This window comes from Mycteria americana, chromosome 4 (genome assembly GCF_035582795.1).
Source record: "Mycteria americana isolate JAX WOST 10 ecotype Jacksonville Zoo and Gardens chromosome 4, USCA_MyAme_1.0, whole genome shotgun sequence".
In the NCBI taxonomy this organism is placed as follows: Eukaryota; Metazoa; Chordata; class Aves; order Ciconiiformes; family Ciconiidae; genus Mycteria; species Mycteria americana.
In genome coordinates this window covers 60,164,746-60,181,628 of record NC_134368.1, presented here as the reverse complement: position 1 = coordinate 60,181,628, position 16,883 = coordinate 60,164,746, and the positions used below count along the sequence as shown (strand labels likewise).

The 16,883-nt window shown below is 42.1% G+C and overlaps 1 protein-coding gene across 2 annotated transcripts in view; it reads right to left on the bottom strand.

Annotated features, from left to right (window-relative positions):
* Positions 1 to 16,883, bottom strand: part of MCUB (mitochondrial calcium uniporter dominant negative subunit beta) — a 58,315-nt gene that overhangs the window by 5,050 nt on the left and 36,382 nt on the right. The window contains exons 2-3 of one of the 2 annotated variants that reach the window (XM_075500718.1): positions 4,224 to 4,299; positions 3,722 to 3,892 (exon numbers count right to left, since the gene is read on the bottom strand). In XM_075500718.1, coding sequence (XP_075356833.1) covers positions 3,722 to 3,892; positions 4,224 to 4,299 — 247 coding nt within the window. The remainder of the gene's footprint in view (positions 1 to 3,721; positions 3,893 to 4,223; positions 4,300 to 16,883) is intronic. The other variant, XM_075500719.1, reaches the window with a different exon arrangement.

Below are 16,883 nucleotides of genomic sequence, written 5' to 3'. Positions count from 1 at the left end.
AAGATTTTAATCTGCTTTTATATTTGTTCCTTCTTTTCATTCCCTCTCTACCATTTTTCTTTGCAAAAGGCCCTTTCACCCAAAAAGCGGTATCTGTGTCTGCCTAGGGCTTAGAAAAGATTTGCCACTGGTAGATGGACCACAACTTCAATATATGAACAGGCTCTCATCCAACAGCATGGATGTACTGCAGCCCTTCCCAGGGCATTCTCAACACAGCATCGTGCAAGATTAGTACTCTGGCAACATTTCCGATTTCTTGAACAACAGGAAAAATAGCTGCATCCAAATGAGAAATGGATCCCTTCCTATTTTCATTCAATACACAAAGGCAGATGTAATCTAAAACCTCTGCTGAAATGTAAAAGATCTGTTTTGTCCCATCTCTGCTTTTTGTTTCCCTGTTTAAAGGGGCCTGAAGTTTGTAAATAACCTCTTTTCTTTAGTATATTACTACTCTTCCTGCCTGCTGGCTTTCATATCTCCTCTTTATTTCACCATCCACTGCACCTCACCGCATCCAAGACGCAAAGGAACACATCACATCCCACAGGGAGCTGAAGACACCGAAAAGGAGCTCCCGGAGTCATTAGCAGCAACATGTAACATGGATCCCTGGAGCTCTCACTGGCCCAAGTCCAGCAGATCCCAGAGCCACCCAGTAAAACCAGACTCCACAGGGGGTTCAGGTGGCCCAAGAACCCCTGGAGCTGCACACTATTGCTGCTGGACACACCGCTGTGGCATGCGGGGTTCAAAAGCCACAGAGCAGCTGCTCCACGGTAGCTGTTTGACCTGGTCTTCATTTCCTACACATAAAAAGGGCATCTTCCCCAGCCCCTGCCAAGGGGTGGAGAGTGGTGGAAAGCTTTACTCATGAGATGAATAATGATCAGGCTACAAAATATGAAGATATTTGTATGTAAATATTTGTCACAGTGCTGCTGCCCCAGCTCCTCCATCTGTCCCCACATGCCCACTACCATAGCCACCACAGATAACCCCACACCTGCAATTATTTATTCACTGGAACTCTGTTCTCAGGCCCCATCTGCTGAGGCTGAGACTACTGAACTCCATGAGCTAACACACCAGCTGGTTCCCCGACCCACTCTGTGTGGGTAGCAAAGCAAACCTGGAAGGCTATCACTTTCAATCCAAAAGCTGAAATTTTAATGTACCCATCCACTCTCTTTTTTTTTTTTTTTTTTTTTTACAGTGTAATAGAACATCAAAGCTCATTTGCATGTAAATTATTAAAGGTGACATTTATAAAGTGAGATTTAAGCAAAAAATGCTTTTCAAAAGAAGTGCCAGACAGGCTCTTTGTTCTGGATGTGATACAACACTGATTTATTAACCTGTCCAACCTTTCCTTAACTGAAAAGCAGAAAAGTCAAGGGGGAAGGGAGGTGTTTTATTTTAGAAAATTCCCCACAGGCTTTCAGCAAAAGGCTACTTGCCTTCCTATACCTAAGCACAAGTGTTCAAATGTGGACCAAGGGCCATTTTTTGCCTACAGGAGTTTTCCAGGACCAAAATCGAATCAACAGAAAATGAAAGTGAGTCATCATACACAGCACTAATGCTTTCAATTAAGGTTAGGTTTCATTTAACGGCTAAATGACACAGAAGAAGTGTCTGCACTAAATCAAGGCTTCATAATTTTTCTTTAATAATAAATATTTAAATTAAACTCTTGGTACTTGACCAATAGTTTCTCTTTACAGTATCAGTTTCCTAATAAATTAAACATCTAAGCTGTTCTCTAACATTACAATTGCTCAGCACTTGAAAAATACAGAGCAGAGAACTGTTTAACAGTCATTGTTTTAATCAAAATGGACAATGTTTCTATTTCAAAGTTGAGTGGGAGGGGGGGCTGTTAAGCAGATGAGACAAGGTGAAAATGGCCCAAATTCCTTTCCACTTTGGAACCTGCTGCCCATCCATGCCAAAAATGCCAGACTTGTAGATTTCTTACAGAAATTATCTTACACTTCAAATGGGACCGATATTTGCACTGAAACAGAATGAGTTGTTAGCTTTTGCTGACATACCATAGAAGAATGGGATTCAGCAGTGAATCACAAATACCTCTGTCATGGATGTCTCTGCACAGATAGTAGTGCAGAGGTCAACTGTTTGCTGGTGCATGTTCTTGGCTAGCCCTGCCTCACTCCAGTAAGAAATCCTTTTCAGTGAAAACTTCCATGTTAAGGGGAAGGCGAGCTGCTGACAATGACCTTTGTTACAGTGGCTTCTGAAGATACAAGAGTCTCTTACAAAATAATCTTTTTCAAGAGAATTTTCTACCTTTCCTGCCTAGCAGACATAGCAAAAAAAAAAAAACCAACCCCAAAGTTCCTGTGTACACAAAGCTCATGCACACGCTGGGATCCACCCAGATTACATCTCATTGCTCTAGAAGATATAAATACATTGCTCTCTGGGGTATTTTCCTGTTTTATTAAATGTGCTCTCAAAGGCAACTAAAGCAGCTCCTCCTAGATCTGTAGCTTCCTGATCTGCTAGCAGCATCAATCTATTTTCAGTCCCTTTAAAAGTCCCTGCAGCCCTCTGTAATATCAACCAGGAAGAAAGGGAACATTACAAATGCACTCGGTTATGGACCAACTTGCCTTGACCCCATCCTTTCTTCTGTTTATGTGTTACCTGATGGAAAAGAAATCTTTCTACAGGGATGTAGCTGTCCTATTTTTCTTTCTTTCTTTCTTTCTTTCTTTCTTTCTAGGAGGGTGAGAGGGGAAGGGAAGAACTAGATGCTTTTAGTTAGCCAAATTCAAGTACCTATTCTACCAGGCTACATCTCAGTTCTACTTTTGAGATTGAGTCCTTCTCTAGGACCAGGATAAGGGTTGCAAGACTTCTCAGAATTGCTGTGGAAAAACTACAAAGCACTGCCAAAATACAAACCAAGTTGTCTTGGAAATAAAATGAAAAACCAGTTTAACTAACTGGATGTTAGCTTTTATCAACAGGTAGACCAAAGAGACCAAACACATGAAAACAGTGAGCAGAGCTTGAGAAAATTACCTGAAGACTTGCGACAATGGGATAAACAGTATGCTACAAGGAAGAAAGACCACATCAATGCCAACATACCAGTATAGCTTTTGCTTTTTAACCCAAGGGCCCCAAAGTACTGTACTCCAGCTGATGAATGAAACCTCCTCAAAGTCTCAAAAAGCTGCCCTTTATCATTGCACACATTATCTGGTTGCTTAGCTCTCAGTAAGTTTTTCATGTGAGTTCAAGTTTTTAGTAAGGCAAACAGATTCTTCCAGCTCTGGGTAACACTGAGTAACTGGCAGACATCACATTCAAGAGCCTGACTGGTTGTCTTTAAGAATGATCATGGAGGACAAGGAAAGAAAAAGATACCAAGGAAACCAGAAGAGAGACACTTATTTAAAGACAGCATTACGAAGAGAAGCTACCTGAAAAAGATAATAGAGGACACTTCTGGAATATAAGGAAGGTTACAGCAATATGTCCAATTTTGCATTTTTAATCAGCCTTTCCAAGAGGACTCAGATATTAAATTTGAAACACCAATAAACCCTAGAAGCATTCAAGAACTACCCCAACAGCAACAATGCTAACCTGATGGAGGACTGAACTCGTGCTTCAGGGGAGAAGTACAGTCCATTTGAAAAGGAATGTATTCATTGTGAGGAACAACAGAAATGTAAGATACCTGCTGCAAAGACTTCCACCCTCTCAATTCCTTTATCTTCTCTCTGCACATCCTGCAGGAATGCCCCTACGGTGGTCACCATTGGCTTAACAGTGAACCGACAGCGTTCACTTCTTGTGGGCAGCGTAAGAGTTACCACAGGAAGGCCATGTCTGTAATTAATAGTTACTTCTGGGGGAGGGCAGAAAAGAAAACTAAGTGAAAAAGTCATGTTGTAAGTTATAGTTTAATCTAAAAGATGTTTTTAAAACACAGAAAAATAAAGAAAATTTAAATTTAAAAATAAATAAATTTAAAAATAAAGAAAACCACACAAAACATTCTAGAGTTCTTTAATGAATACAGTACTTCTATCTCTGGAAGAAATATATATATATATATATATATATACATATATATATATAAACCATGCAACTAATGTCATCTCACCCTACTCCCACAGAATAAATGAAAAGCTTGTTGACATCGATGGGAAGGGGGAAAACCCGCTGGGCAAGCTTACCATCAGATGGCACCAGCGTGCTGTACGGTGCTCCTTCCCGGCCCCTCCAAGCTCTGGCAGGCCTCCACAGCCGCACCTGCAGCACGGACACAGGGAGCTTGCTTTAGAAAGGTTAGGATGCAAGATTTATCTGGTCAAAGGTAGTACCCAGTCTGTCACGGTGATCTGCTTCTGTGTGATTTGACAGCAGAGGTGTTCTTCTGAAGAAAAACCCCTCGCTTACTGATTTCTATTTAAAAGATGGAACCATTGTTCTAGAAAGCATAAACCTTGCCAAGGGTATTAAGGTATTGCCCATAGTTTAACTTTTTGTCTAGCATAGTGTAAAGAACTCACGGAAAAAGGGAAAGGGGAAAGAAAGAAAGGGGGGAAAAAAAAAAAAAAGGCAGCGTTTCTGAAATGCTTCATGCAACTCTCACAATAAGCCCTCTCCTCCACCTCAAAACCAGCCACTTGAAAGATCTCTACATCGTGGTGCCTGAAGGCAGAAGTGTTCTGCAGCAGTTCAGAGTCTGCAGTGTAACTTCAAACAGTATGCATGGTTTCAGTGAAGTCTTTTACTGCTGAATCATAAACAGAATGGCACTCTTCATAATCTCAAATAAAATAAAAGCCAGTGCAGACTGAGGTCACTCCCCTTTGCTTCGTCATTATATATCATATACCAGAAGTTAACTATTGACGTCATGGTGTTAAAAGATAACAAGAACGTGGCTTGCCAAAGTATGGAAGATTTTTTATTTTTTAGATCTGAACGGCTGTTTCAACTGCAGCTGAGATGCTGCTGCAGCTAACAGCACCGCCAGGCTCTGGTACCACATCAAAGGAGGCGCACCCAGATGCACCAAGTATCCCCTACGCCCTGGACAGTGCTGACAGCAGGTTTTTGAACCTGCACAGTCGCGCTCCCAAGCCCGTCCCTTCCAGGGACATTGGCGAGAACCATCAAGACACTTCAACATGGCCATGTCAAAACAGAGAAGACAAACTGCTCTGATTAGACCCACGTACTTAAAGCAGTCCAGCCACGCTGTGGAAGATGCAACTGCTCCGACACAAAAGTACTCTGCTTCTACACCTAGCCCCCCTGCACAGGGAGAGGAATAATTTTGTTGCAGTGGCTCCCACAAAGCAGGCATTACTGCTATAAACTAAGTGTAACAGGCAGAAGTAGGAAGGGAAATCACATCCCTGACTAAGCAGTTACAAAATTGTGCGTGGGCTGGACCAAAGCATGGGGTTTGAAATATGATAGCTGGGGCAAGTGGAAAACAGTGTGGGGAGAGATGACAAGGTCCAGTTCTCCCTCTGGTGAGCTTTATAGCTCATCTTTCTGAAGACCACAACATTCCACAGTCTGCAAGCTAATCTCCTTCGACAAGGCAGGAAAGGAAAGCTACAAATGCAAGAGGCCTCTGCCCATTCAGTATGCCAAGCACTGCTCACCATGTTCATGTCATTTATTTGTTTTCAAAGAATCACAAGCTTGACTGTCTGGATAGGAATATCCTATTAGGTTAAATAAAGAATTCACCTGTAAAAAATAAAACTGTGTGTTTCAAAGATGCCGACCTTGCCCTAGCTTTCTACCAGGAACAAGCACTTTTCAGGATTTAAAGAAAATAAAATGAATCACACTGGGAGTTTTCAACACTAAGAAATTTGTGTATTGTAATCTTCTGGTGTCAAAGGCACTCAGAAACCTAGACTAAATAGCAAAATACCTTAAACACAAGAGCATTGGCAAAAAAAAGTAGACACTAGGCGTGCAAGAGACTGTCCCTAGAGCAGAGCAGGACACACAGCCCAGCTCACCAGTTCTCACCCCATCTACAGGGGGCACCTACACCCACAAAACATTTAGAAATATACAGCCTAGCAGTAGGGAGACAACGTTCAACACGTGATCTGTTTTTCCACAAAAGACCCTGAAACACACCGATTAGAACAGTCCACGGTAATACTCAATAGCCTTGAATCTAACAACAACTGTGTTATTTGTTTCTTCTGAGGGATATATTTAAGGAACTAATTTTATTTTACAGGCATCTGATATGTAGCTTTGCAATTAGTGTTTAGATACCTATCTTCCAACTCGCCTCAGGCACAGAACTGCTCCATGCTTGTATTGGAATGTTCCTTCATTTATTATTTTTTTAATCATAGAATAATAGAATGGGTTTGGTTGGAAGAGACCTTAAAGATCATCTAGTTTCCAACCCCCCTGCCATGGGCAGGGATACTGTCCACTAGGTCAGGTTGCTCAAAGCCCCGATTTGGTGAATTTGGGTATCTACTCTGCTTATGGAGGAAGCAAGGCATTCACGGAATCATAGAATGCTTTGGATTGGAGGGGACCTTTACAGGTCATCTAGTCCACCCCCCCTGCAAGAGCAGGGACATCTTTAACTAGATCAGGTTGCTCAGAGCCCCATCCAACCTGATCTTGAATGTTTCTAGGGATGGGGCATCCACTACCTCTCTAGGCAACCTGTTCCAGTGCTTCACCACCCTCATTGTAAAAAATTTCTTTCTTAAATCCAGTCTAAATCTGCCCTCCCTTAGTTTAAAACCATTGCTCCTTGTCCTGTCACAACAGGCCTTGCTAAAAAGTCTGTCCCCGTCTTTCCTATAGGCCCCCTTTGAGTACTGGAAGGCTGCTGTAAGGTCTCCCCAGAGCCTTCTCTTCTCCAGGCTGAACAACCCCAACTCTCTCAGCCTGTCCTCACAGGAGAGGTGTTCCATCCCTCTGATCATTTTCGTGGCCCTCCTCTGGACTCGCTCCAACAGCTCCATGTCCTTCTTGTGCTGAGGGCTCCAGAGCTGGACACAGTACTCCAGGTGGGGTCTCACCAGAGCAGAGCAGAGGGGCAGAATCACCTCCCTCGACCTGCTGGCCACACTTCTTTTGATGCAGCCCAGGATACGGTTGGCCTTCTGGGCTGTGAGCGCACATTGTTGGCTCACGTCCAGCTTGTCGTCCATCAGTACCCCCAAGTCCTTTTCCGCAGGGCTGCTCTCGATCACATCATCCCACAGCCTGTATTGAAACCAAGGATTGCCCTGACCCAGGTGTAGGACCCTGCACTTGGCCTTGTTGAACCTCATGAGGTTCACACAGGCCCACTTCTCCAGCTTGTCCAGGTCCCTCTGGATGACATCCCGTCCTTCTGGTATGTCCACTGCACCACTCAGCTTGGTGTCATCTGCAAACTTGCTGAGGGTGCACTCGATCCCACTGTCTATGCCATTGATGAACATATTGAACAGCACTGGTCCCAGTACGGACCCGTCATCACAGATCTCCATCTGGACATTGAGCCGTTGACTGCTACCCTCTGGATGCGACCATCCAACCAATTCCTTATCCACTGAACAGTCCACCCATCAAATCCATCTCTCTCCAATTTAGAGAGAAGGATGTTGTGGGGGACCGTGTCAAAGGCTTTTCAGAAGTCCAGATAGATGACATCCATTGCTTTTCCCTTGTCCACTGATGTGGTAACTCCATCGTAGAAAGCCACTAGGTCAGGCAGGACTTGCCCTTGGTAAAGCCATGTTGGCTGTCTTGAATCACCTCCCTGTCCTCCATATGCTTTAGCATAGCTTCTAGGAGGATCTGTTCCATGATCTTCCCAGGCACAGAGGTGAGGCTGACAGGTTGGCAGTTCCCACGGTCATCTTTTTGACCCTTTTTAAAAATGGGTGCAACATTTCCCTTCTTCCAGCCACCAGGGACTTCACCTGACTGCCATGACTTTTCAAATATCATGGAGAGTGGCTTGACAGCTACATCAGCCAGTTCCCTCAGGACTCTGGGATGCATCTCATCAGGTCCCATAGACTTATATACGTTCAGGTTCCTCAGGTGGTCACAAACCTGATCTTCCCTTACAGTGGGAGGGGCTTTACCCCCCTGGTTGCCAACATGTTGTCCATTGACTCGGGAGGGGTGAGGAGAGCAGTTGCCAGAGAAGACCGAAGGAAAAAAGTTGTTGAGTACCTCAGCCTTCTCCTCGTCTGTTGATGCTAGATCACCATTCTTGCTCATCAGTGGAGGTACGCTTTCTTTAACTTTCCTTTTCTGGTTGATATACCTGTAGAAGCCCTTCTTGTTATTCTTTGCATCCCTTGCCAAGTTCAGCTCCAGCTGCGCCTTGGCCTTCCTGACCCCATCCCTACACAAGCAGGCAGCATCCCTATACTCTTCCCAGGGTACCTGTCCCTGCTTCCACTGCCTGTGCAGTTCCCTCTTGCTCTTTAGTTTGACCAGCACGTCTTGACTCAGCTATGCCGGTCTCTTCCCTTCTTTGCCTGATTTCCTACATCTGGGGACTGAGAGCTCTTGCGCTTTATGGAAAGCATCCTTAAAGATCTGCCAGCTCTGTTCTGCTCTGTTGAATGAGGTCTGTACTGCTCATTCAACAATTAATACATATTAATATATTAAAAGATTTAGATCTATTAAATATTTTAAGTTTTAAATACTTATTTTATTAAATTCCATTTATTGAAATAAGATCTTTAAAGGATCTGATTCTGTTATTCTTTAGACTTTGACATTTACCATTCATGATCCATTTAAAGAATCTCTATATACTGAAGCTTTTTTTTTCTTTTTTTAGATTGTCTATTAATGCAGCCTACCCATTAAAATCACCTGCAAAGAATATGTGAAGTATAAGAAAAGCAAAAGCCACTGAGCCATGGAGTTGAACGGAGTTCCAAATAATGAACTCTTTCTATACAAGCTCTAGGTTGATTAGCTGGGAAGCATGAAGGGCTGAGTTAACTTTCTCCCTATGTTTTCAGATTTAAATCTCCAGTTTCAGTGAAGTTATTAAACCATTAGCTTGCACCCTACAGCCAAATCACTGTACCCCTTTCGAGGTGCTTGGAATGACGCCCACCCTGCCACTGGAAAAGAAATGAAGTCAGCAACCACCGCAGCCAAAAGGAAGACTTGAACTACAGGACCAAACCAATGAGACTGCCCTCATAGTAACATTAGTGAGAGCTGGAATAGAAGGAATGTATCCTGAATTAACTGCATCACAACTTTAACTTTGAGATACTGTAAGGAGGACAGCATACTACTAACTACTCTTTTATATGCCAGTACCCGCATCTCTTGGCTAATTCATCTAACCACACAAAGGCTAAAGAAAGCTATTCTACATCATTCTGCAACTCAAACACACACATGGCAGGACATCTGGCTAAAACATCTCTAATGCAATCACAGCTATGTTCTGGAATTGGGCCAAAGGCTTGTGAACAGCGTTTAGCTGTGAAACACCCTTTCTCCCTCAGCTGTATCTGCTTCCTAACACAAAACACCTGGGAGCAGCAGTCAGCCACAGTGACCTTGATCTCTTGACTAAGTTCAAGGCATGGACTCTAGGAGTGAAAACTCATAAGAATTTAAGGCACAGAGTGATAATTGTGATAAAAATAATCCAATATATTCCATTAAAATATACCAGTTGGTGTAAAACAGAAAATATATATCCAGTTTAAAGAAGTACTTCCTCTCTTAAAGGTACCTCCTGTCTCTAATAGCAGAGAAGCTGCCACTGTTAAAGGTCAGAGTGGAAATTTCAATGATCTGGTTTACAGCACAGCTTTAGGGACTAATGTAGCAGCATAACTGAGCTGGAAAATCAAGCAGCCAGACATGGGGGGTGAGAGAGACAGGAATAGCAATACTGCATTTTTCACTTTTGAGAGTGGCAAACCACTGAACCTACCTACACTGCATTTTCTGGAGTTAGCTGTTCCAAATAAGCAATCTCGTATGATGTTGAGTGACCATTGCTGCAAACTTAAACTCAAACTTATGTGTGACCAGTTAGGTGTAAGAAATTGGTATCATCATCAGTATATGAGCTGGCATGAAAGCCTCTGATCTTCCTCAGTACTGCATATGCAAATAGAAACCTCATCAGGAACCATAACTTCTGTTCTGTGGAAAATTGTTATGTGGGTGGGAAGGGGAGAGCAAGAAGTAAAAATATTTTTTCTCATGAAAAAGTGACCTTGAAAAAGGAATTCTACAAAAAGATGTCATTAGGAGACTTTCTGAGAGCATGGAATTATTATTTTTGACTAATGATTTATTTCATTTTGACTCGCCATACCAAAATGTTGTAAAAAATCTGAATCAAAATGCAGCTAGCCAACAATCACATAGCTGTTTTGACTTTGCTTACATAAATCCCAGAAGATTCGGTAGTTTTCATTTGTTATTTCAACAGCAAAAATAATGTAATGCTCCTTCAACATTCAAGTCCCCATTAATTTGCATTTACTAGTGGAAAGCTTTTCATTCCAACCAAAAGACACAGAGTCAGCTCAACTCCATCTGCGCTCTTCTTGAAGTGCCACGCAATACTACAACTGAAGTATTATATTCCTCTAGCGTGAGATGCTGTTGATAATGCCTCAAGTCAAACTCATAAGCAGCCTTCACAAAAAATTACCACTGCAGACTGTTACTACGAATGCTGTGGTCTCCCATATTCTCATTTCCTTCTCTCTAAGGCAATGATAAGAATCTGAAATAGAAAAGCACAATAATAAAACACACTACTCCACTAAATGTAAGCTTTTTACCCATATTTTAATTACACTGCAGCAAAACACATTCTAATTAAAATGTATCTTGCAGTGTGCTTTTCAACAGTAATATAATGTTACAGTTTTTCCCTCCGCAGGAGAGGAGAGCTCAGTTACCTCCTGGAGTGGTCATCCAACACCTGGTACAGCTCCCTTCACACAGCTGCTGGAGAAGGACTGGGGGAACAGAACAGAAGGGAAAAAAATCATGGGGGAAACTAGTAGTTGGAATGCCTGAAAATGAATTTGGGGCCTCTCTTTCTAAGTGTCGCTAGATGAGCCAACATCTGATCTTGCCCAGCTTGTGAAGGAGAGGGCAAGACAAGCCACCTCTCTAGATGCTGCTTGCTTGTCTGGAGCAGGAGGAAAATGAGGGCAGGTACGTATGTGTTAGCCACTGTTCAGTGAGGGCATGTACTATAAATAGGTATTTATCGTTTCCCTATTGACTTATATGTTTTTCTATCTCTAATAAACACACCTAGAAATTCTCTGCATGTGAATGATGTCAGCTCCTGTCTGATTCTCCAAGGTAAACAAACTGAGCAATTAATTAATTATAGATTAACAATCTGAAAATTCAGAATAAACTATCTACAGACATTTCAGAAAGGCTTAAAACCAAGGGAAAGGAGGAAAAAAAGCAGGTGCTGTCACAGTCTACTGAGTTTGCAGATCTTGCACAACCAAGATTACCAAAAATGAATCAGTATTCAGACCAAGTTTACAATAACTACACATAAGGTATTTCCCTTTTTAAATTGAGTCACCAAGGCCATTTTGGAAATATCTGCTGTTAAATTTCTGTGCTGTTTTTATAAGCAATCCCACATGAGTAGGAAAATAAGACATCAGGAGCCCTAACAACCGCCTACAATCATCTTGCAAGTGCCCATTTGAGCTCCAGAAACAACTTCTCTCTCATTAACTTTTCAGTAATTTGTCTTTGCTTACACTGAAAGGATTTTAATTGTTTCTCCACTGGTCCTAGAACCGATTTAGATGACCATGCAACAACAGCCTCAATACAAACAGCAGTTTCAAGGCACATCACTTAGATTTAGCAACATCTTCTGGAAGCCCAATTTAAATTAAACAAACAAAACCCCTGCAACAGACACATCACTCATTCTGCCATAATACCCCTATACCTAGTAACAGTAACAGTATCAGCCAGGGAAGATACTTCTGACAATTGGGAGCATTCAGGATATATTTCTCTTTCCTAGAGGAAAGGGGGAAAGGGGAAAAAAAAAAAAAAAAAAAAAAAAAAGAGAAGACATTTTCTTATTTTCCTGCGACACAGCTTTCCTGTCTTAATATGGACCATGCAGTGAATACCTTCTCCCGGCTGCTCCATAGGGCACTACAAGAACTGCACTGCAACATTTACATTTCAGCCCTGCAGCTTATTCAAAATCCACAGTATTTTTAACCCCTTCCTCAGTACAAATCAAAGTTTAAAAAAGTAACCAAGAGGTCTCTTGCAGCAAAGCAGTAGTTTCAACATGAGTATGCATGTTCTGGTGATCTTGAAGAAGCAAGAGCAATACAGCATTCATGTGTCTTTCCTTCAAAACTCACTTGCCTTACAGCACTGTAAAAAAAAAAAAAAAAAAAAAAAAAGAGCCCCAGCAGTCAGTTTGGTTTCACATGCCTGTTGTTCTTTGTGCCTTTATCATCCCTGATGATCTTTCATTTCCTGCCTCTGCTCAGGTTCCAAGAACAGCTGGCATTAGATTTAAGCAGCCAGCCAAACACTACCAATAACCAAACTGACAGCTGTGATGAGAAGCACTTTGAGGCGACTGGCCACCAAGAACCTCTCTTGTGAAGGCCCAGCTGGTCAAATCCACCACTGCAGCAGGGCTTCGCCAGGGAGACCTTCCTCCCAGCTTCCACTGAGCAAGGGCGCATCCTCTGCTTGACTTCTACTCACTATTCCTTCGTGCTGTCTCACCCACTCCCTGCCCAAACTCCTCCTCCCCACACACCCCCCACTCCACTCAGCATGTGCAGGTAGGGCAGAGAAGCTGTTATGCAGCCCCTGCAAGTCATGGATCATCACAGGGGGCAAAGTCCCTCTTTGCACATTGTATGTCACCACGGTCATCTGACTCTCCACTGGGCAGCTGAGGATGCAGAGCTCCGGGTATCTAGGGAAGCACCTGGATTTGCATCTGTATTGGTTTTATGAGCCATAAAAATAGATGCTGAAAACACTGACATTTAAAGCATGCTGCGATTAAGCCTCGCCCTCCTCTATCCAAAAGCATGATTGCAGCAACGGTGACCCCTCACAGCAAAGAAGCAACACCAGGAAATGCCGAAGAGACAAGAAGGATGAATGCCAGCTGCCATCTCTTGCCCGCAGTGTCTTCTGGGGACTACTCTGAAGGTACAGATAATCCTTGCTTTTCAAAGCAAGCAGACTTCCAAGCAAGCATAAGGACAGGCCTAAAAATAAGACAATTACGTAGGCCAAGTGCATTGTTAGGAACACCAAGAATTGTGTCTTATTATTTTATCAAACCTTCTTCTCCTTCCTTTCCTACCAAGAGAAGCAGATCTAAAATCCCCTCTGAGTCTAAGGTTTTACAGTATTGGAAATCTTGCATCTTCATCTGGTTTCAATAGTCTAGTTGTCCGAATGTTGCTGTTCTTCCCAACTTTATTTTCAGAACAGAAGATGGGATGCAACACCTAGAAGAAAGTTTGCAAATCAAAGAGGGGTAAGACTTTGAGAGGGAGGGATTATAGCGTGAAAATGTAGTTGTACTTTATGAAACGCAAAAGCAAGCCTACATTGGAGACCTGTGCCATCTGTTCCTCAACAACAGTCTTGGTCAACAGATTAATTTGTCAGCACAGACAGGATTTTTAATTTGTCCCACAGAATGGATCTTTGTTCTTGTGCTGTGCCTTCTGGGACAGGCATCCTGACCTGGGAAATGTTGTAAAATTTTACTTTAAGGGTAACGAGTGACTTTACTTTCAAAAATACGGTTATAGTATATCTCATTAGATAAGAAAATGGGCTTGCTGCATCTTTTCCTACAGAGGTCTTAGAGCGTATCTTAATGCATGCAGCTGCTTTCGTATCTCTCAAAAAAAAAAATGCTCAAACTCATCTCTAGGAATAACACTAATTATTCAAATTGCCAGCCAAGAAAAAGCTTGTTTAAATTTCAGCTGAAATGAGATAACAGAAGAGAGATAAGGATGCAAAGTCAGATGAATGCACTTACAGGTTTACCAAAGTTACAGCCAACTCTTGCTTTTCTCTTACAGAGCTTTTCAGATTGAAAGCACTGGGCAGGTTGTAGCACGCAGGAAAAAGATGATGTAGCTCAGAAAACAAAACTGCTTGTCAACATTTTCATTTAGAATGGACACTTCTATTTCCAGTATAAATAACCCTACCCCCACAACACAACAAAAACAGTTTTTATACACCTACAAGGATGCACTTCCATTAATTTTTATGAGTATTGTTTTCCCAGGCTTTTCTTTACTCAACTGTGCAGATTTCAAATGCCTTAAGGCATTTACAGCTTGGCTAATAAAGAATAACAACAATAAAGTGCTTGGGAAATTTGATTGACTCAGGGCTTAGAATTAGTATCTGACAGATGCGTGCAAAAAGGTCAGTCAGAATTATCAGCAGTGGAGAAGTTCCCAGCAACGGCTCTCACCCAGCTTTTCAGCAAGTTTTTTAGCAGGTAACATGCTGCAGATCCGCTCCATCAGACTTTGGAAAGGGAACCAGCTGTGCAGCTGCTGAAATGCACGAGGCAGGGAAAGCTGGCTCTTCTCCACAGCATCCCCTCCATTCCCCACTTAGCCATCTCTCCAGCAAATCTTTTCCATCTCTATCCCGCTGGGTACGTTTCCCACCTTGTACCCTCTCAGACCTCCCAATGGTCTGACCACAAGCTATGAGGAACCCCAATACCCTGCAAAATCGAAGCAACCATCTCCCCTGTTCCATTGCCCCACCTTTATTTTTTCCCTGCCTAAAAACTTAACTGCACTATTCTTCTGAGTAGTAGTGAAATTTTGCTCTCTCTTGAAGAGCACTTCCCCACAGCTAGCAATTTCTGCTATGCAAACACCATCATCCCAAAAGCGGAATGTTTCTTGGCAATGCAGAGTGTTACCTGCAGATCCAGAGCCACCTGTGCCAGCCTTTGACCAGCTCTGTGGGCCCAGCCTTGAGCCTGGCAGAGCTGCGGGCAGAGCCCTTCCCCTTTCGCTTGCTCTCAGCCCCCAGTCACCTTGGCGCAGAGGATGCCGTCCCAGCAAGAAAACGCAGACCAAGAAGAACTGCATTTGACTTCAGCCAGACATGGAGGATTCATTCCATTTGTTTACCCATAGTGGGCAAACAGACCTTTTAATTAAATAATTATTATTTGGAGGGGCAGGAAAATGTTAGGGATCAAATCTAAGGCAACAGAGGACAGTAACAGAAAGTAGGTACTTAGTCTTATGTCCGTGTCTGTCACAGTATAATTCAGAGCAAACCTAGGTGCAAGTATCTGAATATTGCACTATTTGAGAGGTTTCTCCTTTTTCTGCTGCCATGAAATTTCCAGGATTGATTTGTCTGTATAATTATTTTAACATAGCAGACCACAAAAAGATGTTTTTATAAGTATCTCCATATCTCCGCTGCTTCATTGTTTTCGGTGTTTGTCTCTTTTTTTTATTTTATTTTTTATTTTTTTAAAGGTCTGCAGTTAGACCAGCCCAAACACTTAGAAATCAGTGTTTTGTGCAGGCAGCTGTAAACAGGTACTTTTCCAAAGGGAAAACACAAATTTTTTTTGATTGCTTAAAAAAAGGAAAAAAGTAAAAAGAAAAAGGTAGGAACAGAAGAACTGACAGATTAGATCAAATCAAAAGCCTTTCTCTGTTAGCGGCTGGTATTACTATGTAGATACAACGATTTACATCCCTTACAACAGATAGTTATAAAGTAGTTTCCAAAAGGAACTTAGTAGTTAGTTTATATTCCAGCTTTATATGCTGTTACACGCCTGTGGATGCTCAAATTACTTCCAGGGAGTACAAAATATATTTTTTAGGCTTGTTAGAAAGTAACCAAAGAAAACAAAAGCATAAACACCCAAGTAAACAGAGAAGGCTAATCCTTTCCCTTTCCATAGCTTCTGATTAATAACATTTAAAAAAATTTCTAGGGCAGATACTATAAGAACATCCATAGCCGGTAACCAACAGCAAACTTAAGATCACAACTTAATAGAAACTTCAACAGGGTTTGTCAGAAACTGTAGAGCTGCCATTTAATAGATCCTAGCAGCAGAAAAATATGAAATAAATAAAAAAAAAATCAGACAAAAGCAAAGAAAGTAAACATTTCTAAGCAACAAGATCAAAGCGGCCACTACAAACGTATCAGTGCCAATGTGTTTAAGAGCTTCCAGCCTTTATGCACACTTCACAGAACAGTTGCAATAAGCTGGGTTTAGCAACACTCATAGCAACAGCAACACTTCACTTGAAAAGACAACTTTGTTCAAAGTCCCTTATCAGAGCTCTACATAAATATTTATAAAACCATGAAACTCATCTAAGTAGGCAAGCTTACTATCTATTTGTTTTCTTGGGAAAGAGCTTTGCTGGAAGAAGTAGCTTCAACAACGTTCCTGCTAAAAGGGTAACCATAGCAGAGATGCCTAGAAAATCCAACTGCTGTTCTGGCGTGAAACAAAACACAGCCATGCTGTTGAGCAAGCAGAAGCCTCGTTAACCCAACAGTTCAGCAAAGGTCCTGATAAGCATGTCCTGGCGCTTTAAGACTTTTGTCTAGGGACCTATCCCTCTCAAACATACTTGTGGACAGAGGTCTCAAACATTGCTATCGCCCAAACAGACACACCAAAGTGTTGCCAGATGTCAAGAAAAAAAAAATTTTTGCTTTATGTTCTATTTTTCTTTTGGAAGTCTATCTTCTCCCATTGCTGTTCAAGAAGCTATTTTAATCTAAAAACATCAAATGGCTGTGACTTTGCTGAA